This window comes from Scardinius erythrophthalmus (genome assembly GCF_964197995.2).
Source record: "Scardinius erythrophthalmus genome assembly, chromosome: 7".
Lineage (NCBI taxonomy): Eukaryota > Metazoa > Chordata > Actinopteri > Cypriniformes > Leuciscidae > Scardinius > Scardinius erythrophthalmus.
The window spans coordinates 30,047,926-30,075,477 of NC_138227.1; the positions used below are offsets into that span (position 1 = coordinate 30,047,926).

Sequence of the window (27,552 nt, forward strand, 5' to 3'; positions counted from 1 at the left end):
ATGCAAACCGATTGTTGCAGCAGCTGTCCGGGTGGCTGGTCTCAGATGATCTTGAACGTGAACATGCTGGATGTGGAGGTCCTGGGCTGGTGTGGTTACACATGGTCTGCGGTTGTGAGGCCGCTTGGATGTACTGCCAAATTCTCTGAAACGCCTTTGGAGACGGCTTATGGTAGAGAAATGAACATTCAATTAATGGGCAACAGCTCTGGTGGACATTCCTGCAGTCAGCATGCCAATTGCACGCTCCCTCAAAACTTGCGACATCTGTGGCATTGTGTTCTGTGATAAAACTGCACATTTTAGAGTGGCCATTTATTGTGGCCAGCCTAAGGCACACCTGTGCAATAATCATGCTGTCTAATCAGCATCTTGATATGTCACACCTGTGAGGTGGATGGATTATCTCGGCAAAGGAGAAGTGCTCACTAACACAGATTTAGACAGATTTGTGAACAATATTTGAGAGAAATTGGCTTTTTGTGTACATAGAAAAAGTATTAGATCTTTGAGTTCAGCTCATGAAAAATGGGGGCAAAAACAAAAGTGTTGCGTTTATAATTTTGTTCAGTGTAGTTCTGGTTCACATGGCTACACAGAAGCGATAAATAATTCTGTATTATACATTTTTAAGGCCAGACAAGTAATTTGTTGAGGTCAATTTGTAAGGAAAGACTACACGCCTGTGCACATATATATTCAAACGCGCATACCTATAGACTAAACACGTAATACGCATGTACACGCCGTCATGGTTTTCACAGGTTTGCGTTTTTAAAGCTTGTGCAGAGATAATTCTTTTTTTTTTCTTTTTTTCAAGGCTTACACCTTGGAACCTATTTCAAGGTTTGCATTCTCGAGCCACCAGGCACTGTAAGGGTTTTCTGTTAGAACGGTGTCGTGTAAGCGACCCCTAAGTTAATAACTAATGATCTTTGCAATGGAAATGAATCAATCAAAACTACATTTAGCTGGACAATAACTTTATTCTAGAGCTGTTGTAAAGCCAAAACAATCTCTGTTACTTTAATTTCCTATTATCCCTGTAAGGTCCTAACAGTTTTCCTTTGTTTGTAGCCCTTTTGTCTTCATGTATAAAGTTCTGTCTCAGACACAGAACTTTGGGTTAAAATTGTTGAAGGGCGACATGCTAACATCGCTGCTAAAGGACTGCTACACTACAAACCTTCAATAAATTCTTCTCCCCACAAGAACTCTGGTCAAGCTTACTTATTTTATGTATTGGAGAAATCTAATACATTGGCGAGCCATCCCAAACCACTGCTCGGCCAAATACACCAAAATCTAACAATATGGAACCGGAAGCAGGAAATAGAACTATGGAAAAGATCTATTTAACTATGAAAAGTACATCAGCTTATCATTTTCAGAGCACCTCATTAAATTGATACTTGCATGGTCGGTGTGTGTGGACAATTCTTGAAGTGGTTGAAAATTGAGTTCGTTGATGAGTCCGTGAGTGTCAAAAGTCATTGTGCAAGTTGCCATAGTTTTCTTCTCTGCTTGATGGAGAAGATGATGATGAACTTGCATAGTGGTTTTGACACTGTTGTGGGTCGGAGCTTGCAGCCCGGGGGCCTGCTGAGGCCACGCTGGACAGCACGGCATCCTAAAGTGCCGAGAAGGCCAAGAGTTGATCGTTGCCCATTCAGTGATGGTAAGTTGCAGTTTCCTGGACAAGGCAGCCTGAGAAAAGCTAAGAGAAGGAGGTCACTGTGGACTGTCTCTAATAAAGCCTGAGAAAAGTCCCACCTCTCCGGGTGTGCTTTACTAATGAGAAGGGTGGACTTTCTGGCGGGAGTGTCCTCTGTGTGGAAGATTTATGAGCCATTGTCCTAAGCGTGGTCACTTGAACTGGCATGCTGGATTGGTGTCTGATGACGAAACTAAGAAAGCTTCTTGTAATACTGATATGTTGCACAGCTATCGGCATATCATGTACACAATCATTTCGATCTTCAAAATACCCATATATAGAGACCAAACATGGTATACGTGAGGTTCCGTTAACTGTTTGTTCTATAATAAAATACATAGTATCAACAGATAATAGTATCAACAGATGATAGTATTACGAAACACAACACAAGACACTAAATCATTCACAAAATGTTCTGGAATGCATGTCATGTTAATCAGTTCATCGATAAATGAACGCAGGAGAGTCTGTTCTAATATCTGTAGGTTTTGTAGCAGGGCCCTATTCACATTTCTAAGAGTCATAAAACAACTTATCTGATCGTTGTCAGGGTAACTAAGACCGTCTTGCCCTGTTTGGGGGATGGGACCACAGATCACAGAGTGAAGTTTAAAGATTTTTCTTTGGTACATACCAAATAATTGTGTCTGATTTGTCTCAGTCCTTACAGTACTTACATTGAAATTAATAGTTTGATACAATGGACTTATTGTGTACATACATGTTTTTACATTGTACTTATATTTTGAAAATACCTGCATGTAATTACAGCGGTAATTCATTTATGTAATTACATTTGTAATTACACGGTAGACCCTTCCCTTACACCTTAACCCACCCTACCCAATACCACCACACCTGTCCCTAACCTTACCTGTATCACAACTCAATAGCAGCAAAATTGTTTTACAACACAACATGAACACAATAAGTACATTGTACGTATTTTTCAATGTAAGTACATATTACTTAAAGCCACCTAATATAAAGTGGGACCCTTATTGGTTCTTGCTGAAGCTCAAATATGCTGCATAACACGAGAATGAACCTCATTGGTTCTTGCGGAAGCTCAAAAGTGCTGCTTAACATGAGAATTAAGCTCATTGGTTCTTGTGGAAGCTCAAATGTGCTGCGTAACACGAGAATGAACCTCATTGGTTGCTGAAGCTCAAATGTGCTGCGTAACATGAGAATGAACCTCAGTGGTACTTGCAGAAGCTCAGACGTGCTGCGTAACATGAGAAAGAACCTCATTGGTTCTTGCAGAAGCTCAAACGTGCTGCGTAACTCGAGAATGAACCTTATTGGTTCTTGCAGAAGCTCAAACGTGCTGCGTAACACGAGAATGAACCTCATTGGTTGCTGAAGCTCAGACGTGCTGCATAACACATGAGAATGAACCTCATTGGTTCTCTCAAGTCAAGCGAACATGCTTAAGCTTCCGTTTACCATAACTGATGTGTGAGTTGATGAATGTTTATATGTGAATAAAAGCCTTAATTCAATGTTCATCATATAAAGCGATCATGTCTCTTTAGAAAATTTGGACTGAACCGCTCAATTCATATGGGTTAGTTTTACAATCTCCTTATGAACTTTTATGAACCAAAGTGGAAGTTGCATAGCTGTTAACGGAGGGACAGAAATCGCTCAGATTTTATCAAAAAGATCTTCATTTGTTTTCTGAAGATGAACGAAAGTCTTATGATTTGGAACAGCATGATGGAGAGTAATTTCTGGGTAAACTATCCCTGGACACCAGCTCCTGGACATGCTCCTACCTGATGACGCACTGGAGCCACTGAGGCTGCCCCCTCCCCTGTCAGTTCGCTGCTCAATCACGAGTTACAGTCAGTATTATTTACTACAGCGTGCCCTACAGTTTGCTAACTAGCTATGCCTTCGTCACGGAAATGCGTATTACCTGGATGCGATCACTTACAAAACAGATCAGTATACTTATTTAAATTTCCGAACACCGATCATATCAACAAGAGGTGGATTCATTTTGTGAAGAGCCACCTTGATGGAGAGCTGAGGATTACCACCAACATCCGCCTCTGTAGTGATCATTTTACACGGGATAGTTTTATAAACTTTCGTCTGAGACAACTGGAATTCACTGATAATCCGCTGTTACTAGTGAATGGGGCCAAGCCGACTATCTCCCGCCTCGGCCTTCATCCTCCCATCACGCTGACAACTGGTGCCATCATCGGCAGTGCGTGCCCACGAGTCAACTTTCCCGCCAGTGGGCGTGGTTTCAGCGCAGCCAGCGGACACGCCCCCAGCGTTTAAGAGCAGATACCACTGCTAATTTTTTCAAGATTTTGATAGCTTATTTTATTTACTTGGCTGCTTTTTTTTAGTATTCAAATTTGGCTGGGTGGCTAATAACACATTTTTCTGTGGTGTGACAGACTCAGAACACACACTTAATTTTGACTTTACAGGGACTTTAAATTGTTCCTACTGTTTACATTCACTTGAGATGGATCTGACTGCATTACATTAAAGGAACACGCCGACTTATTGGGACTTTGGCTTATTCACCGTATCCCCCAGAGTTAGATAAGTCCATACATACCATTTTCATCTCTGTGCGTGCCGTAACTCTGTCTGACTCACCCACCGCTAGCCTAGCTTAGCACAAAGACTGGAGGTAAACGGCTCCAGCTAGCATATTGCCTAGAGCCCTGCACAGGGCAAAACATCCACCCCTAACCGAGACCTGGCCTGTGGTGTTCAAGCCCTAATCCGGCCCCAGCCCGAAAACGTCTGCAATTTTTCAGCCCGAACCCTGACCCGAGACCAACATCAATATCACTTTGAGCTCTCTCTGACGCGCGCTCTCTGATGCGCGCTGTCTCTGCTAGACGCACACACATACACACACGCTACAAGGTAAAATTTTATTTTAGGCCTCATACATAACTACCACCACCGACAATTATGCCCACAAATATTAATACAGACTGTCCATTACATAGAAATTATTTAGAATATTATATAGCCAAATGTGATCCAGAAGTAAATAAAGATTTACGGCCTACCTTTTTTTGATGTCAAGTAACTTTACTTAAGAACAACGTTTCAAAGAACTCTTCGCCAACTGGCTAACGTTAAATAATAATAAAAATATAATAAAGAAGAAAAAAAATCTGTTGAACTGAGTAGGCTCATTCACTGTTTATTCGCGATCGTTGTGAAGAAAAAGAATAGCATCCACTGTTGAAGGCTTCAGGCTCGGTAATCAAATCAAAACTCTTTCTTTTCCTGAAGTATTGGGAACTTGTAGTAACTCCTTACGCTCCAACTTCTCCCTGATGTTCTGCATGGTCAACTGTCACCTGCATTGCACGCGCGTCGCGTTACTCGCGTGATCGCATATTGCGTTGCATATATAATATTATCAATATAACAATATTTCATACAGTAGCCTGTGCTCTGCACATATATTATGGGCACGATGAAAGGAGAAAAGCTAAATGAGCCCGAGTCCGACCAAAGCCTGATCTGTAAATATTTTTTTTTAAATTAGTAAAAAAGTAAAAAATTGACCCGACTGTTCCCAATAAGTGACAAAATAACGCCAACATTTTCCTATTTACATGTTGTGATTTGTATAGTCACAGTGTACAAATAACATGGTCACATATTCTCAGAAGGCGAAGCACTGCTACTTGGGCGGAGTGATTTGCTCGCAGCGCCTGAGAAGACCCGTGGTGAGGCGCAGAGAGTTCGCTCAGAATTGGATTAAATCACTCCGCAGAAGTAGCAGTGCTTCGCCTTCTGAGAATATAGTTCCCAGTAGGGGTGTAACGATTCGTTTTAAGAACGATTCGATTCGTATCGCGATTCGTGGTTGTCGATACGATTCAAGGACGATATTGGTTCATTTAAAACGATACGATCCGAAACGATTCAGTGACTTGAAATCCATTCAGTGACTTTTTAGCCAAAAATTCTTGAAAGGGAATCAGGTAGGCTATCAATTAATTATGCGCGTGCAATTAAAGAGTGCACGCTACGAGCACAGTATAACGATGACAGGACATGAGATTTCATTTTTCTGATGTGAGAGACTTTATTTCGTTACAAGTTATGAAAATAATGATAGAATAATGACACGGACATATTGCCTGACAACATCATTTGACCTCAGATACTGAATCTGGACAACACGTTTTTTTCTAATTTAAAACGTAACGCCTGTAGTTTATTTTGTGCTTTATATATATGGTTAGTGACAAGATATAAGCCTGCAGCGCGTGCCGCCGCATTTGCGCGTGCAATTGAAGAGTGCGCGCTACTGCAGTATAGCGGCTGAGAGGACAGGAAAGTCAGTTTTTCTGAGGTGAGAGAATTTGCGATGCTTCTTGTCTTTGCGCTGCTGCTGGCGCGTCACGCATGGCGAAGAGGTCACAGATAGGCAGACTGAATCGAGTAACGTTTAACGCCTTTATCATTAAAAGTGCTAAGAAAAAAAAAAACATCCGTATAAAGTCTGACGTGCTTAAATCCAATGCGTTATTTCATAGTATCGATACAATCGATTCATTACCTTTTAAAACGATGTTAGATCGATATATGTCTAGATCAATATAACTTGCAGAGCACAGATCGATGTAGTTGGATCATTAAAAATATAAATCGATACATCGATGTAGTTGATGAATCGTTCCACCCCTAGTTCCCAGTATTGGCTGAGTGGCTAATAAAAATGTTTCTGTGGTATGACAAACTCAGAACACACACTTAATTTTGACTTTACAGGGACTTTAAATTGTTCCTACTGACTATAAGTTCCCAGTATGTATATGGTTAGAAGATGGTTGTGTCTCATGTGACCTTGTTATTTGTACACGCTGTGACTATACAAATCACAACATATAAATAGGAAAATGTTGGCGTTATTTTGTCACTTATTGGGAGCAGTATGCTAGCTGGAGCCGTTTACCTCCAGTCTTTGTGCTAAGCTAGGCTAGCGGTGGGTGCGTCAGACAGAGTTACGGCATGCACGGAGATGAGAAGGGTATGTATGGACTTATCTAACTCTGTGGGATACGGTGAATAAGCTAAAGTCCCAAAAAGTCGGCGTGTTCCTTTAAAGCTACAATATGTTATTTTTTTCGCAGCTAGGGGTCGCTAACCTCTTACAATAACAAAGGCGTACGTTGATGATGCAGTGATAAGCAGAATGATGGGACTTGTCCTCATGCCGAAGGATCTAATAATGTTTATGGATGAGTGAATACATTGATGTTTTTAACATGACTGTGGTATGAAGCAGAATGCGATTGCTAATGAGAGACAGATATCAGCGCCATGCGAGTCCCGCGGATATGGGAATAAGGACATATCATTCTACCATACTAACTTGCGCGCAAGTGCTGAATTACTACTCACACAGGTCAGTTTATTTGACGAATCAAACTTGTGAGGCAACGCCAAGGCCGCATTAATGCACGGGCTTACCTGGGCTGAAGCCCAGGGGCCTCCCAAGTTCAGGGGCCTCCCATGTTCAGGTTCATGATGAGCTGAAAAGGTCATATTGTTTTAACTTGTCAGATTTTGTCGCTGTATGTCGCTAGTCGCTTGTGGACGTTGGTAGTGCTGTCGCTCTAATGTTATTGTTATGGTGCGTTCACACCAAACGCGAATAGAGCGTCTGGCGCGAGTGATTTCAATGTTAAGTCAATGCAGGTCCCGCGGCGCGAATGAGGCGTTACGGTGCGTGTCCACTACAGCGGCAAAAGTCCGCTCAGTGCCGCTGGCAACGCTGTAACGTCTCCGCTTTGGGGTGTGTCTGTTGCGACTGTGTTTAATCTAAGTTTTTTTCAACACACGGACAGTAATCATCAGCGATGCACGCGATTACATTTAGAAATAGACAAGCTTTGTTTCCAAATGTACCAAGCAATGATCCTTTCAATTTTAAAAACTTTTATAAACCCAGCCAATATAATCACAATAATGAACACAACCAAAATAAAATCTTTAACATGTATATAACAACTGCAAAGCGACTAATTTGTAAACAAAATGATTTACACACTAAATCCAGCATAAACTCACTCAGACTGTCGACAGTTTCTTTTCCATGCATCATTTTACTATATCCATGTTTGTGGTTAGTTGCAGTAAATCATATAAAACAGTGAAATCGCCCTCGAACTCTTCTGTCTTGCCTGCACTGCACTCCAGTCGGTGACGGGAGCTGAGCTCCACTGAAAGGCTTCTTTCCTATTGGTTGTCGCTCGCGAAAATCGCTTCTCATTTGCATAAAGTTGAAATTTAGTTGCTGTGTGTGGTTGTTAAATAAAGTGTCTTGTGTTTATGTGCTCAGTGATATGTTAAAGCTCCAATATGTAGGAATTTTGTAATAAAATTTTCGAAAATAACTTGCACAGTGTGATATATTTCCTCCAGTTGTGTACTTACAATATCTCAAAAGTCTCCAAAGATTTTTTATTTCAGAGAAATTCCGATTTTAAATAACTGGCCGTCCCGGAAAAGAAATGTCGCGCCTTAGTGACGCAATGTCCGCTCTATCCTTTTTTTCCGGTGTGGACCATGTGATACCACACCGGATTTTTTTTTTTTTTTTTTTTTTTTTTACAACAACTTTATTGAGTTTTTTTTTTCTTATCACAATAAACAATAAAGACGTCTGACAAAGAATAAAAAAAGAATAAAATAAAAAATATGACCCACCACACCGGAATATCACATGGTCAAATGCGGAAGTGGTGGTTAAAGCGTTATAGCCATAGACTGTATGGTTATAGCTGTTATGGATCACGATTACTCTTCGGCGAGTATTGAAGTGCCAACAAAACGAAAGCGTCCATATTCGGATACACGCGGAGTCACGGACTGTGTGACAAACGGAGGAATAAAATCCGGATAAATATCGGCCAGGCGTTTTCGAGATGGAGAGAGCTGCGCGACTATCTTGGACTTGACAGAGACTGCTCTCGCGAGTGTATTGTAGACAGGTAAGACATGCAACTGTCAATAATAGCACTTATAAACAAAGTTATATTGCTCTTTGTACTTCGGTAAGGCTTTTTATCACGTGTGGTGACCGAGATTATGGCAGTACAATTAAATACAATCGGATATGTTGTTAAAAAAATATATTTAGTCATTACTTGCAAATGTTCGTTCAAATTTACTTTTAGATATTGGTTTGAACACGTTAAACAACACGGCATTAACCATAAAAACGTAAAACTGCACAACATAAACCAAACAAATCATTTGACAAATAGCTGTATGTTGTAACGGGATAATATAGCATAACATTTCACGTTCCTTGCAGTTCATTAATTATGATGACATAAAATAATACGATCAGACATACAGGTAATACAAAAACGAATAAATTACCTCATCCGTGATCATGATTCATTAATTCCATTTAGATACATTGCTATGGTGAAAACGCATTAAAAACGACATCTCCCATCGTCACCTCCTTCATAGCGTCATCAAGCTTCGCCTTTGTTATTGTTGAAACTGCGCCCTCTTGTGGTCACATACCAAAGTTACATAGTGGAGCTTTAATAACAATATTAAAATTGAAAACAATATTAAAAAACTCACTGTTGTAGGTCTCAAAAGAAATTAATGCATTCTGTGATGTAGGTTACCTAGATATTACACTTTTTTAAAATGAGACTCTATAAATTGAGGGGATGGGGGGCCTACAAAACCTCTCAGCCCCGGGGCCTAACATTAGGTTAAGGCGGCTCTGGGCAACGCAGCGCTGTTTCACTTGGTCTACTCTACACTATCACACTAAACTGCATTTGAGTGTGTTGAAAGTTATAATGTTATTCTATGTGTTAGATTATCTGTATGAGACTAGCAGTAAGCTAGATCAACATTAGAATAACATACTGATCATATTCTAACATTTCATCATGTTGAGCTATATAACATTGATTAGTTTTATGTACATTTGCGAATCTCTGTCAAGTCGAAGTTTGTCACGGACGTGGAGCTCTCGACGTTTAGTTCTCCTTTTGTCCCAAAGTCTGCTTGCCATGGTCCATAATGTATGAACGAAACAACAGTGTGAGCGTGCCTCTAGACATAACGCAGTTGTCCACGTCTGTCGCCATGGTTACTATGGCAGTACAAGCAAACCAGGGATAATGCGGTTATTACTTTATTGACAGGTGACGAGAACAGGGAGTGTATGCGGTGCATATTTTTTTCCGTATCCATGTTAACAGGTTAGAGCTTTCACTGCACGTGGCTGCAGTCCGTCGATCCGTTCCAGGAGCAGTGCAGCGATCGTTTCCGCACCGAGTCTATTTTTGCTGTGCTGCAAACGCTGAATTAAAGTGACAGCGCATGTTTCGTGGTAAAAATGAACACAGATTGACCTGAAAATGTAGTAATTTCACCATAAATGCATTTAATTAAATAAAATGTAGTAATCTCACCATAAATGTATTTAATTTAATACAAATTTTTTTCACAGTCGTCTTTTTACTTTAAGTCCGGGGGTAAAGAAAGGAAAACTACAATTTACCTCAACAAGGCGACATATTGAACAACACTTGTCTCATTCGTGGAGGTGGAAAAACAAGTTCTTTGTGACATGCAAGATTTATTGTATTAAAATTTGAATGCAAAAGAAAAGGCATGAGAGTCGGCTGTTTTTGTCAATTTTGCGATATTAATATAAGTACCATGGTTAAATATTTGACCACTTGCTTGATCTACTTAATATAAGTAGAAGTAATGCATGGAATAATAGGCCTACGTTGTTTAAATTGTGTTTAAATGTGCATACGACCATTAAGGATTGTATGTGTGCAAAGAAAATCGTAATGCTGACAAAACCTTTTTTTAATAAAAGTTGCTGCATAACTTCTGGATTTGAAATAAAAAATAGTGAGTACGTGAAGAGTTCAGATGCAAAAGCCTCTAAGTGCCATCTGAAATTTTCTTCTAGAATGATCATTTTTATCAAGCTTGTATATTTAAGTTCAGTAATTCCAGTTAAATGACAATTCATAGTTCATTTTCATTGCCATTTAAGTGAAATTACTGAAATTAAATATATGAGCTTGATAAAAATGATCATTCTAGAAGAAAATTTCAGATGGCACTTAGAGGCTTTTGCATCTGAACTCTTCATGTGTTTGTGGTACAGCCGCGGATCAGTTACGCACTGCAAATGCAGCATAATGTGAAAGCACTATAGCGCTTGCTGCTCCTGTGCCGCATACGCACTGCAAACGGAGTATGTGTGAAACGGGCGTAACATCTTAATATGTAACTAGTTTAAAACTTGCAGTAAGCTTCAGGTGCCTGTTAACATGAGTAGCTCTTGGTTGACCTGCTCTATCTTTCTTGTAACTTCATTGTTCTCCACTGCTGGGCAGGTTACCAAAATTAAATGGTAAAGTAGGCGTTGATGTGGTGTTGTGGAGTTGGTCAGATGAAAATATCTACTATGTCACAATGTGGAGGAAGTAGAAAAGTCATTTAGCAGCTTGATTTCAACGTATGACAATTTTTGGGGGGTCTGAAAAGTTTTTTTAGTTGTTGTATAATGACATCTTATGTTAACAGATCAAAGAAAATGTGATTCCTCATTTTTTGTTTTCTTCCACACAGCAAGCTGCAAGACTGCCGAGTGACTAAAGAAATGTTATTAGCAAGATGGTAGAAAACTGTACATTTCTTGTCTATTCCACCCACTTCCAATTATACCAACGATGGAAATAAGCACAGTTACAATAGCTTATATGTGGGAGAGCGTTGCTATAGAGAGTGACAATATTGCATTGCAATTTGTAGCACTTCAAAGTCAATACCAAATCAAAACTAGTTAGCAGATTATTTGTAATAATCTAAAAACACCATACAACTTGGTGTTGGCTCTTGGACAACTCTTCTGATTATTCTTTTCACTCCTCTATCAGAAATCTTGCGAGGAGCACCTGGTCGTGGCAAATTTATGGTGAAATGATTGTCTTTCCACTTCCGTATTATGGCCCCAACAGTGCTCACTGGAACATTCAGAAGCTTATAATGGCGCCTATAACCAATGCCATCATTATGTGTTGGAACAATTAGGTTGCGAAGGTCTTGAGACAGCTCTTTGCTTTTACCCATCATGAGATGTGTCTTGTGTGACACCTTGGCAATGAGACCTTTTTGTAGGCCATCATTTGGGACTGAATCAGCTGTTATTAATTTCCACTGACAGGGGGCTGGATTGCTTTTTAATTACTGTAAGTTTTCAGCAGTTGTCTTGGCTTTCCATGCCTTTTTGCGCCTCCCTTTCTTCATGTGTTCAATACTTTTTCCCTGTGTCATTTTACATGATTACACATAACTTAATTTCTGAACTTATTTTTGTTTGTTTCTTTGTATGCATGGCTTACTTGGGTTGTTACCAACATCTGGTGAATATTTCATGTCAATAGCACCTTTGGAAATATATTTACTGAGAAAAATGATGACGTGTTCAATACTTATTTCCCCCGCTGTATATATATATATATATATTCATTATAATTGTTAATTATGTTATGTTTTGCACTCTTGATGTTTTAGAGTTTCACTCCTTCATTGCTGAGCACTTTTTTTTCTGCATCGTGGCCGATTTGTAGAGAATTCTTGTGTTTTTGTCAATTTCCCATTAATTTCCTATGGTCGGTCATTTTTGACCGAAGAGCAAAAGTGTGAATAATTTTTTTTTTATGACCACTTAGCCTACTTGAATCATACCTTAAATTTTTTGTATGTTCACAGACATACCTAATGCCATGAAAGTCACCAAGTTTTGTAACATTCCGACGAAGCTGTGATTAAATTTCTTTTTATCACAATTCATTGGTGTGTTTGTGTATAAAAGTGTGTTTGTGTGTGTGTGTGTGGGTCTGTTTTGCACTCTTGATGTTTTAGAGTTTCACCCCTTCATTGCTGAGCACTTTTTTTTCTGCACCATGGCCGATTTTGTAGATTGCACACACATTTTTTTTTTGTGTTTTTGTCAATTTTCCATTAATTTCCTATGGTCTGTGATTTTTGACCAAAGAGCACAAAAGGTACTATTTTTTTTTACGACCACTTAGCCTGCTCAAATCATGCCCTCAATTTTTTCTTGTGTTCACATACCTAATGCCATAAAAGTCACCAAGTTTCATATCATTCCGATAAAGCTGTGATTTTTAGAAATTCAAAACACAAAATTTTCTGGTCAGAAATGACCGAAGAGCACCCTAAATGAAAACGAAAAGAGGCAGAGTGGTGTTTTATAACATAGTTCATTTTATTGTTGCCTAAAATGTACATGATAAACGGAGTAGCAGAGCGAGCTGAGTGATGCGCGCTGTTCCATTTGCAGAATTACCAGACGGACTTGCGTCCTCGAGAGTCATTCCCCTGAGTCGGACTTAGCAAGTCCGACTCAGGGGAACTTTGCGTACTTGGTATTGAGAAACACCTAATGTCAGCTTTAATGTCAGCTTTGTCTTCTTGTGACAAACATGCAGAGAAGCAAGAACAAGATCTGTTGTATGTCATCCATTGTTGTTTACTATGTCGCTTTCTTCTTTGCGCGAAAATGACGTAGATCACTTCTTTCCGGCATAGGCTACACCACGCCTATCAAGTAAGGGTACTGTTGGCGGTGGAAACGCAAGCCGGATCAGGGTTTACTGTCCCGAATCGTACTGTACCGTACCGTACTGCTCAGTGGAAACGAGCCATAGCACCAAAAAGGCACAGTTACAATCTTGTTTTATCCTTTATATGTGACTAAAACTCAAATGTGAGACATTCAAACTGACCAATCAGATAATTACACTTCCCCCAATGTTCAAAAGGTGTGACAATTCATAGACCCCCAAAGTACACACATCTTGGCCCACTATCAGCCCATCTGTGCCTTTAGGAACTCCAAATGGTCCTTGTGGTAGAAAAAGGGGCAATTAAGCAAATGTCTTGGTTCATTTCAATTCTACAATTTACATTAACAGCAACTGAATCTGTTAATTAATATAATAATTTAGAACTTGTGATTTCAGGAAATTATTTAAATTACTGTTTTTGTTTCATTATGTTTCACTGTTTATTTGCAGTTATGCACTCTTTTTTTTTTTTTTTTTTGAAAAATGTAATTGATTTCAACTAGTGTGGTTCCATTTGCCTATAATCATTTGATATTTGCTACAAAAAAATATACAATTCCATCTCAGAGCAAATTTCAGTATCGGGTAAATTTCAGTGATTGTTCATCACTTTTCACAGTTCAATTACACTGACCTTAGGTATTATCTGACAAACTGTTTGATTAATTTCAAGAATCTTTATTTGTCTCCTTTGTCATCTCTAACTGAATCTTGTTCATTTATTTCTTTAGATTTGTTGAACCACAGAATAAATCATCTGAATCATGGGAGAAAAGAAAGAGATTAATACTGGATTTGTGTCTGCAAGCTTCTCTCCACCAGAAAGAGACAACAGAAGAAACTGTGAAGAAACTGCTGTCATCTGTGAATTATGAGAGATGTGATTTCCTGCTGGATCTGTGTTCACATGTGAAGGACTATGAGACTCAAACAGGCAGGAGTGTCCTTCCGGCATTACAGCCAGTTTATCAGTCAGCTCCTGCAGTCTGGAGAATAAAGCTCTCAGAGAGAAAGAGCTCCATCCTCCTAGAAGTGCTGAAACTCCAAACAGAGAAGAAACCAGTAGAGCTGAGAGACTGGACAGATGAAGAGAGTGAAGTGAGGGGATTCCTCCAGTGTCTGCCCTACATCTCACAGCTCAGGTGAGAGTTTCATGAGGAACAGACCAACCATGCTTGATTATTGTATTCAGTGCTCACAATAAAATTAATTAAATCAATGTATATGTTGGGTAGACGATATAAATGTGATTGTGAACCAGAATTGAAAACACTGAACTGAAGTGTGGTTTTGTCGACACCACAGCGGCCGGATGCATAAACGTCTTATATTCTTAAAAGTTAGTCATCTCATATTTTTCTTCTTCAAGACTGATAATAACTGTTTTAACCAGTTACATAAAAAGGTAGATTGGTCTAATTTAAATCTGTAAAGAAAGTCTGACTTGCTCTAACTAACTGCTAGTTGTTCAGACTAGTTCTCATGACACAGTTTTAACTAAGCGTCTCTGTTTCTGCATCTGGCCGCTGGCAGTCGTGTTGTAAGTAAATCTGTTGTTCAAATCCTTCTCTCACTCTCAATTTCAACTGGACTAAACAATTTACAACATGTTAAGAGATGTCGTGGAAATTCTTAATACGAATACAACCTACTTAATCTGACTTTTTCACCACGGACAATTTAAACAACTTGCAGTTGTTAAAATAATAATTACAGTATCTCGAGGTAATTCCCTGAATTCCCTGAATACTTATAATACAATACAATACTTCCCTGAAGTAAGGTGACGGCGTCCCATCAAGAAGCTACAATCACTACCTCAATCACACATGAGCACACAGGTTTTTAGCATCTATACACTCTCACCGTCCTTCTCAGGTGTACGCTGGTCTGACACAGGATCATTAATACTAACTCAGAGTATTACAGCCTCACCCCGAGGGCGGCTCTATAGCCTTCCAACACTATCACTGTCTCTGCGGTGGTCTTTTGAGCATAGGATCTTTAGTACATTACTACCTCAATCACACATAGATGTTCTTTTGTTTTCTTTTGAGCGTAGGATCTTTTACTCAGCTGCGCAGCATATACCTGACACGACTCCCAAGTTGCTCTTTGTAGAAATTAAGTTTTATTCATGGCCAGGAGATCACTGGCCACAAAAACCAATTGAGTCTCCTGAATAGAAAGATACATGTATATTTATATCATACAGTTGAGTAAAAATCAATGTCACTCAAGTCTGCTTCAGTATGATTTGTTCTGGTGATTGGTTTGTAATGATCTAAGCTAGTCATATGACTGTTAGTTCTACTGTGTTTAGCACTTTTTGGTTAAGTATATATGGCCTTAGAGCTGAGCATCCTTAGTCTGCATTTCTCTGTATATTTAATGTTGAAAATACCCATTACATCAAATATTTCTATCACAGAGACTAATAATGTTTTAGCCCAACTGAAATGTAATGTTTAAAGTGCATGTAAATGTGATTACTGATGTGACGTAATACAGGACAAAACAGCACTTGACTTTAATGGATATGGAAGTAAAATAATGACAAATGTTTTTGAAACAAAAAAGCTTGTTGAATTGCACTACTTGAAAAAATGTGCATTGCATTAACCCTGCTTGCATTTTAATGCATTGTATTTTCAGGGCTTGCATTTTTATGGGCTGAAATTCAACATGGTTGTATATTCAAGCTGTGAATATTTCAATTCAAAACATTTCACACACATTTTCATTATTAAAAATGTAATAATCCATATTCACCTTTCAGATTTCACTTCCAAAATATTAATTCTGTTTAAAAATACAACATATAATATTTGACAGGCAATTTTCAGTCCATTTTATTTCTCTTTACAAATTTGCTTCCACAAATTCAGTGTTTCAAATTCATCAGAAAATTTGCTCAAACTTTGTTTTTTAAATTTTGTTTAGATTCCAAAAGACAGAAGCTATACAGAAATACTTATTTTACAAAATATTCAATTTAGGATTATATTTTCACTTTTATTCAATATTTTATATTCTCCTGCACTGGACAATAAAGTGATAATTATGTATGTCTCCACAGATTGTGTGGCATTATCTACATGAAGAGAGAAGCTGCTGTAAAGTTTCTGCTGAATCTGTTTGTTTCAGCATCAGAGTTTGATGCAAATACAGAAGAAAATTACACTGAACTATTAACATCTGTGTGCAGCTACTCATCTTTCCCCTGTAATGAGAATTATTATAGTGACTATCAACAGTGTGATTTCTTGACATGATGTTTGTAATTATTTAAATATTTTTACTCTATTTTTAAATACAGTTATATATTCAAAAATATTATTTCCAACCCTCATTTTGACCTTTTGTCACAAACACTTGGTTTAAGTTCTACATCTCCTCTAAGGCTTGTCAGTAAACGGCCACTGTTATGATTGGCTAAGGTCATTTCATAGGAAAAAGTAAAACATTGAAAACATTATCCATAAATATAAAACTGCATTTAAAGAGATACTCCACTTTAAAATGAAAATTCTGTCATCATATACTCACCCTCATGTTGTTTCAATCCTTAATGAATTTCTTTCTTCTGCTGAACAGAAAGGAAGATATTTAGAAGAATATCAGTAACCAGACAGTTTCTGGTCTCATTGACTTCCATAGTATATTTTTTTCCTACTATGGAAGTCAATGAGACCAGAAACTGTCTGGTTACTGACATTCTTCTAAATATCTTTAGAAGATAAACATAATTTACTCACCCCAATGCCACCCAAGATGTTCATGTCTTTATTTCTTCAGTGGAAAATAAATTAAGTATTTTTGAGGAAAACATTTCAGGATTTTTCTCCACACAGTGGACTTCAATGGCAAACAGAATGTTGAAGTTCAAATCAATGCCGTTTCAAAGGGCTCTGAAGTGCTTCAAAGGGCTCTGCACAATCCCAGTCGAGAAATAAGGGTCTTAGTGAAACGATGGGTCATTTTCTAAATTTTTTTTAATTTATATACTTTTTAACCACAATTGTTTGTCTTGTGCTGGTCTGCGACTCGCCACGTATTACGCCATCACGTTGGAAAGGTCACGAAAAAAAAAAGAAGAAAATAATAATAATAAATGAAAACAAAGATGTCAGACAATTTTGAAGTTGGAAGAGAAAATGAGATGGAATTTGAGATGGCACCTCAGAGCAAAACTGAAAACTAAAGATAATTATTAAAACATCTGTTCATCACTTTTCACTGTTCAATTACAATGACCTTAGGTATTATCTGACAAACTGTTTGATTATTTTCAAGAATCTTTATCTTTCTCCTTTGTCATCTCTAACTGAATCTTGTTCATTCTTTCTTTAGATTTGTTGAACCACAGAATAAATCATCTGAATCATGGGAGAAAAGAAAGAGATTAATACTGGATTTGTGTCTGCAAGCTGCTGTTCACCAGAAAGAGACAACAGAAGAAACTGTGAAGAAACTGCTGTCATCTGTGAATTATGGGATATGTGATCTCCTGCTGGATCTGTACTCACATGTGAAGGACTATGAGACTCAAACAGGCAGGAGTGTCCTTCCAGCATTACAGCCAGTTTATCAGTCAGCTCCTGCAGTCTGGAGAATAAAACTCTCAGAGAGAAAGAGCTCCGTCCTCCTAGAAGTGCTGAAACTCCAAACAGAGAAGAAACCAGTAGAGCTGAGAGACTGGACAGATGAAGAGAGTGAAGTGAGGGGATTCCTCCAGTGTCTGCCCTACATCTCACAGCTCAGGTGAGAGTTTTGTTGTGTTGTCCTTCAGTCCAGGACATTTTAATTTACCCAGTTAAGTTCTGTTTGTTACAGACATTATGTATGAGGTCATAATTCTAATCTTGTGTTGCTGGTCCTTTTTAAAAGTACGTTGATTTTCATAAGGGTAACAAAATTTGTTCTCTCTTTTTATAGGTTACCTGCCCTACAGAATGAATACATCAAAGAGACAGACTGGAGAATTAGGTTATTGATACTTGATGTGTGTCTACACTGTAAAAAATCCAACTTGCAAATTGTTTAAGATTATAAGCTCAGTTTAAGATTATAAGTTCAGTGGGCAACTTTTTGAGCGCAATGTTGAGTCATGGCTGGACTGGCCATTGGGCATACCGGGCATTTTCACGGTGGGCCGACGTGCTTTTTGGGCCGATACATCTCATACTCATACATTTTATTATTTTTTTATTTTTATTTTTTTTAACGGCCCATAAAATTTGTACAACGGCGGCCCATTCGTTTTGTTTTGTTTTGCTTAATTGGCGGCGCTGTTTGTGCCGGTGTAATGCATTGGTCAAAAAAAGTCAGTTAGTTTTTTTTTTCTGACAGACCAGCCCATGAAACACGTAGATCAGCGGCCCATTGGCTCTTTTCTTGATTGACACTGGGCTGGCCCAATCACAACTTTAAACGAGTGAGCGAGCATGCAGCAGTGTCAGTGTGTATCAAAATAGTCAGCGAGATGGTGAAGAAACGCAAGGAATGTGCAGAGAAATAGCGTGAAAAAATAGAACCAGGCCCTTAAAGCAGACACTGTAAACTGTGTCAAAATCATAGACTGTAAAAGGTCAAAATATATGTTTTCTGACCTTCATCAGCTCCAGCGGCAGATGATGATAGTGAGGAGGATCAGGAGAGAGATGAGAAATGTAGAGCCTGCGGTAAGCAGAACTACTTTCAAAACACTTATTAGGCTATGTCATGAGTGTAGGAACCCATAACCCAGTTACAGATTATTTCCACATCTGCATAGTTGACGATTACCACAATTCACTAGAAATTTAATGGGAGGCGTTTGTAAACCATGTTTTCCGCCAAAATAAAAGCTTGATGCAATTTGCGTCAAAATGAAAGATCATGTGCTTATCTCTTTCAAGTATAGAAATTGGTACAACACTAATTATGAAAGTTTCCTTTATTTTTTAGTGCATTTGTTTTACAAAATATGGCTATTACTGTCATTGGATTAATATTATAACTATTATTAGCCTATGTAGTAGGTGTAATGTAAATAGACACAGTAACTAAAAGAGGTTTGAATTTTTGTTGCCATGCCCCCGAACCCCCCTAGAAGGACCAAGGTCCCACCACCATAGTTTTAACAAAAATCCTGTAAGAAACACTTGTATTGCTATGCCAATGCAGCTTATAGCTTGTTTCAGGATTCATCACTGTGTAGTATAGTTCAACTGTATTAATAAATGTCACATTTTTACTTATTTCATCTGTTAACTCTCACTCGTTCCTGTACTCACTCATTACATGGCATTAGTGGTTTTAATGCATAGGAGTTGGTATGCATATAATTAAGGGCGTGCAAAGATGGGTGGTGTTTATGATCATATAGTGGGCTGGTCTGGCCAAAATGCCCGGGCCGATTTTTTGTCCCAGTCCAGCCCTGTGTTGAGTTAACTTATAAAAACTATTTAACTGCATGTTTACTACTATTTTGTCCCATGAACACAAAAAAATAAGTTGAGAAAACGTAATGTTTTGATTTCTGCGCTCGAACATTTAACTTCCTATCATCGCGCATGCACAGTCTGTCTCTATGTAAGTTACGCGGGGTTTCCTCCTTCAACAACGCTATCGAAGGGACTGGATTAATCTCTGTTTGAGTTTTCTTTTGCTTTATGAATGAAAATAAGCTACTTTAATTGCACACACAGCCTATGTTGGTAAAATATAGTATTATGTTAAAGGAGTCATGATCTGTAATTTTCACTTTTCCACGAGAAAAAATGTATGTTATGATTGCCTAACGATTATACACTGGCCGGGAAGCCGATATTTAAAAGTGAAGCGTTTGTTTACCCCTGGGTTCGTCAACCAGCCCACGTGCACGCGCACTCAAATACGTGATGTTAATTTCTGCGCCGACTTGACGTCAAGTCGGCGCAGGATATACCATATATGGACACCGCAGACCTATGCTGCAGGAAGCCCGCCCTGCCCCTCTCCCCCTCATATTCAGTCGAGCGCCGCCATTACTGAATTCCGATTCGAGTCTTTACCATTCAGAGGCATCTTGCTGTAGACGTCCTTTCATCGACTCTACATCTTCCCTTTCCTGTTGTGGTGCATACGATGTTACTATATTATACATCTTGTCCTGTATTACCAGCCTCATTGCCATTATTCTGTCTGATTTCCTGGTTGTTTCTATCACTTTATCCTGCCATTCCTCACTCAAGCATATTCCCACGCCGTTCCGTGGTTTTAGCCCTCCGCTGTAGTACAATTTGTACCCTTCTCCTAGATTAATCGCTTTTCCTCCTGACTTCCCTCCTTTCCATCTCGTCTCTTGAAGGCAGAGGATATCGATGTTCCTCCTCTGCATCATATCTGCTATCTCTCTGCTCTTTCCAGTGAGCGTCCCGATATTCAAGGTTGCCACTCTCAGTGTTGTCTGCCTCGCTCGCTTTCTTCTCACAGCGTCAAGGCCATTTTGCCGCTGCACGTCGCTTAACATGGGGAACGCCCTAGCATGGTCTGGTGGTTGTCGAAAATCTGGCATGATTTCTATGTGGCATAGGTTTTTATGGGCCGGATGCTCTTCCTGACGCCCAACCCTCTGTCTTTACCCGGGCTTGGGACCGGCAGGGGACTATGCTGGCTTGCACAGCCCCCCGGCGACATTAACTATATCAACACACAGTATATAACGGCGCATATAACGGTGCATGGTCGAGTGGCAGCTGCCCCCCCCCCCCCTAGCTGTGACGGGTTAAGTGACAGGTCGAGCGGCAGCTCCCCCTGCCACGCAGAGATTTTACCCCTACTGTGTGACTATATCAACACACAGTAGGGGTAAAATCTCTGCGTGGCAGGGGGAGCTGCCGCTCGACCTGTCACTTAACCCGTCACAGCTAGGGGCAGCTGCCACTCGACCATGCACCGTTATATGCGCCTGCCACTCAACCAGTCACCGTTATGCGCCTGTCTCCGCGCCTGCCACTCAACCAGTCACCGTTATATGCGCCTGCCACTCGACCAGTCACCGTTATATGCGCCTGTCACCGGGCCTGCCACTCAACCAGTCACCGTTATATGCGCCTGCCACTCGACCAGTCACCGTTATATGCGCCTGTCACCGCGCCTGCCACTCAACCAGTCACCGTTATATGCGCCTGCCACTCGACCAGTCACCGTTATATGCGCCTGTCACCGGGCCTGCCACTCAACCAGTCACCGTTATATGCGCCTGCCACTCGACCAGTCACCGTTATGCGCCTGTCACCGCGCCTGCCAATCGACCAGTCACCGTTATATGCGCCTGCCACTCGACCAGTCACCGTTATATGCGCCCCACTCGACCAGTCACCGTTATAAGCGACCAGTCACGGATATATGCGCCTGTCACCGTGCCTGCCAATCGACCAGTCACCGTTATATGCGCCTACCACTCGACCAGTCACCGTTATATGCGCCCCACTCAACCAGTCACCGTTATATGTGCCCCACTCGACCAGTCACAGTTATATGCGCCTACCACTCGACCAGTCACCGTTATATGCGCCCCACTTGACCAGTCACTGTTATATGCGCCCCACTCGACCAGTCACCGTTATAAGCGACCAGTCACCGCGCCTGCCAATTGACCAGTCACGGATATAACCAGTCTCGGCACCTAAGAGTCACGCCAGCCACAAGATCTCTCTCTGTTTTCTACCAGACACTCCGATTGATACACGAGAGCAAACAACAGTGCAATCCTGCTCTTATTTACCTTTTTCTCATCTTATCTTATATTTTATTCGCTCTTTTTGCCCGTAATGGAGCGCGTCTCGTGGCTCCCGCCTCGCGTCGCGCCTGCCACAAGATCTCTCACTGTTTTCATCTACCAGACACTCCGATTGATTCACGAAAGCACATAGACAGTGCAATCCTGCTCTTATTTACCTATTTCCCATCTTATCTTATATTTTATTCACTTGTTTTGCCCGTAATGGAGCGCGTCTCGTGGCTCTCACTAAGCGTCGCGCCAGCCACTATAGCGTCGCACCTGCCACAAGATCTCTCACTGTTTTCATCTTCCAGACACTCCGACACGAGAGCACACAGACAGTGCAATCCTGCTCTTATTTACCTTTTTGTCATCTTATATAGTTTATTTGCCCTTTTTGTCCATAATGGAGCGCGCGTCACGTCACCTATCAGCGTCGCGCCTGCCTCAAGATCTCTCTGTTTAAGTCTACCAGACACTCCGATTGATGCACATGTGCAAACAGACATTAAAATACTGCTCTTATTTCCCATCTTATCTTACATTTTATTTGCTCTTTTTGTTCATAATTGAGCGCGCTTGTTGGCTCCTATAAGCGTCGCACCAGCCTCAAGATCTCCCACTGTTTTACTGCCTGATACTCCGATTGACATGCTGAAGCAAAAAGCAGATGAAGAGTCTTCACTACATCGAATTGTTTGTTTTATAGGCTATTTTATTTCATTTTATTTAGGCTACTACAGAATATTGCAGAAAATCAACATTTAAGGATGAGGTCTTTGAATTTGCATCAGTGAGAACTGCAAAATAAACAAAAAAACTTGTTCAGGCAAAGAACAAAATTTTATTTTAATAATTAAAATAAATAGAAATGAGTGCATGCATGGGGTTTTATCAATCGGTGACGTTAAAATAATAAAACTCATATAGTGAATTTAGAGTGTGAAATTGACAGTATACTCTTAAAAGAGATTGAACCTTTGGGGTTCAAAAAAGAACTTTAAAGTGCAAATATGAACTTCTAACTATAAAAAGGTTCAAAGTTGAACCTATAGGTTCTATAATGATCCACTGATTATTTGGCACATGTTGTCAGTTCATTTTAGAACCTTTTTTGTGGCAGAAGGGTTCATATAGGAACCTGGCCTGTTGTCAAGGTTCCTTTTTGTACCTTATAAGATGGACTGTAAAAAAATATTATTTTGTTATTAGGCCCTTGCTTTGCTATTAGCCCCTGAACCTACAAGAATGGAACTTTTAAATTTGTACACATTCTAAGCACTTGATCATTAAAGATGCTCCATTATTGTTGTTCACCTGTTAGTTTAAAAATACTTTGCACAATTATAAGCAAAACTACAACCCTGAAAAAAACCCTGCTTTCAGGTTGATAAATGCAAAAATTTTGATAGAAAAGTAAATAAATTATAATTGGTTATTGGAATGGTTAAATTGGGCCGGGGCTCTCCGTGGCTCAGCCCCGGCACATAAGCCTGCTCGTTTGTGTCCTGATGTGCCTGTTTGCAGTCTGGAAATTATGTCACATAAATTTGATGAAAGTGATGCTTTTGAAAACATATTTCTGACAATAAATGACAGATTTTTGAAATGGCATGTCTATTTTGTCTCGGCGGAGCTGAGTTGAGAAACCTCACGAGCTGCTGGCCGCCGCTGCAGCAGCAGATCAATTTGGTCAAGTTCAGCACAACGTTGGTTGTACAAAAAGTGCCCTGGCCTTGAATGACAAGGTAAGGAAAATAAGACTAAATGTGTAATCAAGTGATGACTGATTAAAGGGACACTAGGCAAGCCTGAGTGTTTTTTCTCTACGAAGCTCCCCCTAGTGTCTGGTAGTAAATTCTTTCAAACACACTGTTGTAAAAACGAACTGTTGTCCCTCCCCCCTCGCCACGCAACCCTGCTGAGCAGAGGAACCGGCTATTTCAAAACCAGTTATGTCTACCGTAAGTAAAGTAATATTTTCTTTCCAACTGATGGCGAGTTTTTTATTTTTTTATCGTGTTGTCATAGCCTACATACTACTATTTTTACCGGGAACGAACGATATGAACGAGGCGAACTGCTGCTTTCGTGTTTTGTTTTTTTGAGAGAGTGCATGAGCATAAAAAATATATATATCGGAGGTTAATATTTGTCTAAAGTTATATTAGCAAGATCTATAAGTTCATCTGGTAGAATGATGGTTTACCTTTGCTTGTCTAAGAAAACATCAGAACGTTTTTTCTAGCTCAATCATGATATGTGCAACATGTTTATTGCCTATTATCAGACGCGTTGACTTAGCTAGCCGGGTTTCGTTAGCCTGCCTGGGGATGCTTGCCGTGCTTCTTGCGATGTCTGAGACTTTGTGAGACTGAAGGACGCGGGTAGGATACACCGAACTTGCAAGCGGGATATTCTTCCTACAGGCAGTAGGTGCGGGCGAGAAAGTCTTCATTCGGGGTCAGGGGATCTCTGGATAATCCGTAATTCGTTTGTAATTATAAAACGAAAATACCGTTTTTCTGTTTTTTGTTTCAAAACGAAAAACCAAATAACCGTTTTGGTGTCAGAATCAAAAAACGAAAAACGGCCCGTTTTTCGTTTTTGGCGAACATTTTATAGTTATTCCTTTTTGAACAAAGAATGAAGAGAGTCTTTGAACTTCAGTCAGTTCGTTTTACGTTTATAAACCAAAAACGGAAGTCACGTGGTCTATTCCTTTTTTGGAAGCGACCGGTAACTCTTTCAAAATAAAAGTAACTATAGTTACCGAGGTGATTGTAGACTAAAATTGGACTAATATAACGTTTTTTAGTACAACTAAAGTAGCACTGGGTGTGAAAAAAACACTTTAGTTAACTGAAATAAAAATTAAAACTAATAAAATAATAACTCTGGCTGTTTGGGAGAATTAAACATTTGTAAGACCATTGGTGACCTGTAACTTCAGATTAAGACAAGTGAACTCATTTTATATGTAGCTTAGGATAGCAGGTAGCCTATTTATTTATAAGTTTCTATGATTTTTAATTCACATTTTAGTTTTGTAACATATTTATAGCCCTTCTTGCTATGTGGAATCTCAACCAGCAGAGGTCACTCTACCCCCTTCTGTGCACCGACTCTTTCTGTGGCGACAACAGGCAACAAGGGTTTGACCTTTTGACTTGTGTTTATATCAAAGAGAAGGCAAGCACTGCTACCAACAGAAGCGAATCACTGAGTTTGAAGGGTGTGCAGAACTTCACCTGCCTTCCAGCTCCTCTTTCTATGGCACTATAGCTGCTAAAAACTCTCAGCTTCCACCATGTTACCCCTTCTGTGTCAAAACAAAACTCTTCCAAAACAAATCTATAAAGTTGTATACTTTTTATTTTCCTTTGCATTTTTCTCCAGTGTAATATACTTATTATGTTAGTAAAGTAGATGAAATATTTTTTATGCAGCTTGTAGTTCTCATTAGTTATGTAGACCTACTTGTGTGTGAAACCTAGCCTTACTCAGTCAAAAATGATCTCTAGCTCTGGGACTTTCAGATCTTTTAGTGCTTTTTTGGGTTTAATTCTGTTTGATGAACCACCAGGGAAAGGCAGTGCTCTGTTAAATTTAACAAGAATATTACTATACTCCTTTGTTTTATTATTTATTTAATTATAAATTGATTTGGGGATGGGGGCCACAAACACCACACAACAGACACCACAGAGAAAGGACAACACCAGTAAGAGAACGGGGATGGGGGCTTGAGGCAGAGAAAAGACAAACAAACACAAAACCAAGAGACAACCAGCCAAATAACAGCAATAAACAGCTAACGTAAGAAAACAACTGAGGGAGAATCAAAAGAAGAAACAGTCAAGCAAATTAAATATACAGCACAGCCATGAGAACTAGAATAACAACAATACATTTAAATAAATAACTTAATGAAAAGCATAAAGAATAGGCCTAGTTCTACCTGTGACAACTTAAAAAAAATCGAAATTTGTTTGTAGTGCCACAATTCAAAGATGTGGCTTACCATAAACCATGATGTAAATATCTGAAAGTGACAACAAGGCCCTTTTATGGTGCCGGAGGAAGGAGTGGTGTGCTGCTTTGTCCTGCCAATCCAGCATTTATTTGAAGAGAGAGTGATGGTATAGGTGACTGGGGCCAGTCTTGCTACTATCATCAGTCCTACACACAGTGCATAGGCTCACATCCTCCAGGTATTGGGGAAACTCTGGGAGGCCCCGACACGAGTACCAGGGAGAAAAACTAAATGATTTAACTTTACTTTTATTTTACTTTACACAAGTACCAAGAGTACAGAGAACTGCCTTTCCCTGGTGGTTCATCAAACAGAATTAAACCCCAAAAGCACTAAAAGATCTGAAAGTCCCAGAGCTAGAGATCATTTTTGACTGAGTAAGGCTAGGTTTCACACACAAGTAGGTCTACATAACTAATGAGAACTACAAGCTGCATAAAAAATATTTCATCTACTTTACTAACATAATAAGTATATTACACTGGAGAAAAATGCAAAGGGAAATAAAAAGTATACAACTTTATAGATTTGTTTTGGAAGAGTTTTGTTTTGACACAGAAGGGGTAACATGGTGGAAGCTGAGAGTTTTTAGCAGCTATAGTGCCATAGAAAGAGGAGCTGGAAGGCAGGTGAAGTTCTGCACACCCTTCAAACTCAGTGATTCGCTTTTGTTGGTAGCAGTGCTTGCCTTCTCTTTGATATAAACACAAGTCAAAAGGTCAAACCCTTGTTGCCTGTTGTCGCCACAGAAAGAGTCGGTGCACAGAAGGGGGTAGAGTGACCTCTGCTGGTTGAGATTCCACATAGCAAGAAGGGCTATAAATATGTTACAAAACTAAAATGTGAATTAAAAATCATAGAAACTTATAAATAAATAGGCTACCTGCTATCCTAAGCTACATATAAAATGAGTTCACTTGTCTTAATCTGAAGTTACAGGTCACCAATGGTCTTACAAATGTTTAATTCTCCCAAACAGCCAGAGTTATTATTTTATTAGTTTTAATTTTTATTTCAGTTAACTAAAGTGTTTTTTTCACACCCAGTGCTACTTTAGTTGTACTAAAAAACGTTATATTAGTCCAGTTTTAGTCTACAATCACCTCGCTAACTATCCGGTTGTTAAGTCTGACGTCACGCGGCTCTCGTGGGTCCAAGCGCTTCTCCGACCGCACCAAAACAATGGAGGAACTTGTACATTTATTTACGATCACGTCCTTCTTACGTTACCCTCGGCGGTCAAAAAGGATTTAAACTACTTTAAATCCAACAGAGTGCAGGTGGCATAATTAAGGACAGAGTCCAGGCATCAATGAAAAAAGAAGGTTTATAAGGGTTAATGTGAGTAAGCTAGCATCCATGTTCTTGAATAGGTATTTTA

General features: G+C 39.5%; 1 protein-coding gene across 4 annotated transcripts in view; it reads left to right on the top strand.

The window, feature by feature from the left end:
- The window catches only part of LOC308693429 (uncharacterized protein), a 64,845-nt gene extending 44,733 nt beyond the window's left edge, over window positions 1-20,112 (top strand). For 2 of the 4 annotated variants that reach the window (XM_081370322.1, XM_081370323.1), the window contains exons 19-21: window positions 14,118-14,528; window positions 17,740-18,150; window positions 18,325-20,112. In XM_081370322.1, coding sequence (XP_081226448.1) covers window positions 14,118-14,528; window positions 17,740-18,150; window positions 18,325-18,433 — 931 coding nt within the window. In that variant the 3' untranslated portion in view covers window positions 18,434-20,112. Of the gene's footprint in view, window positions 1-14,117; window positions 14,529-16,465; window positions 17,465-17,739; window positions 18,151-18,324 lie in introns of those variants that run through there. The other 2 variants (XR_014030451.1, XM_081370324.1) reach the window with 2 other exon arrangements.
- Window positions 20,113-27,552: the final 7,440 nt, after the last annotated feature.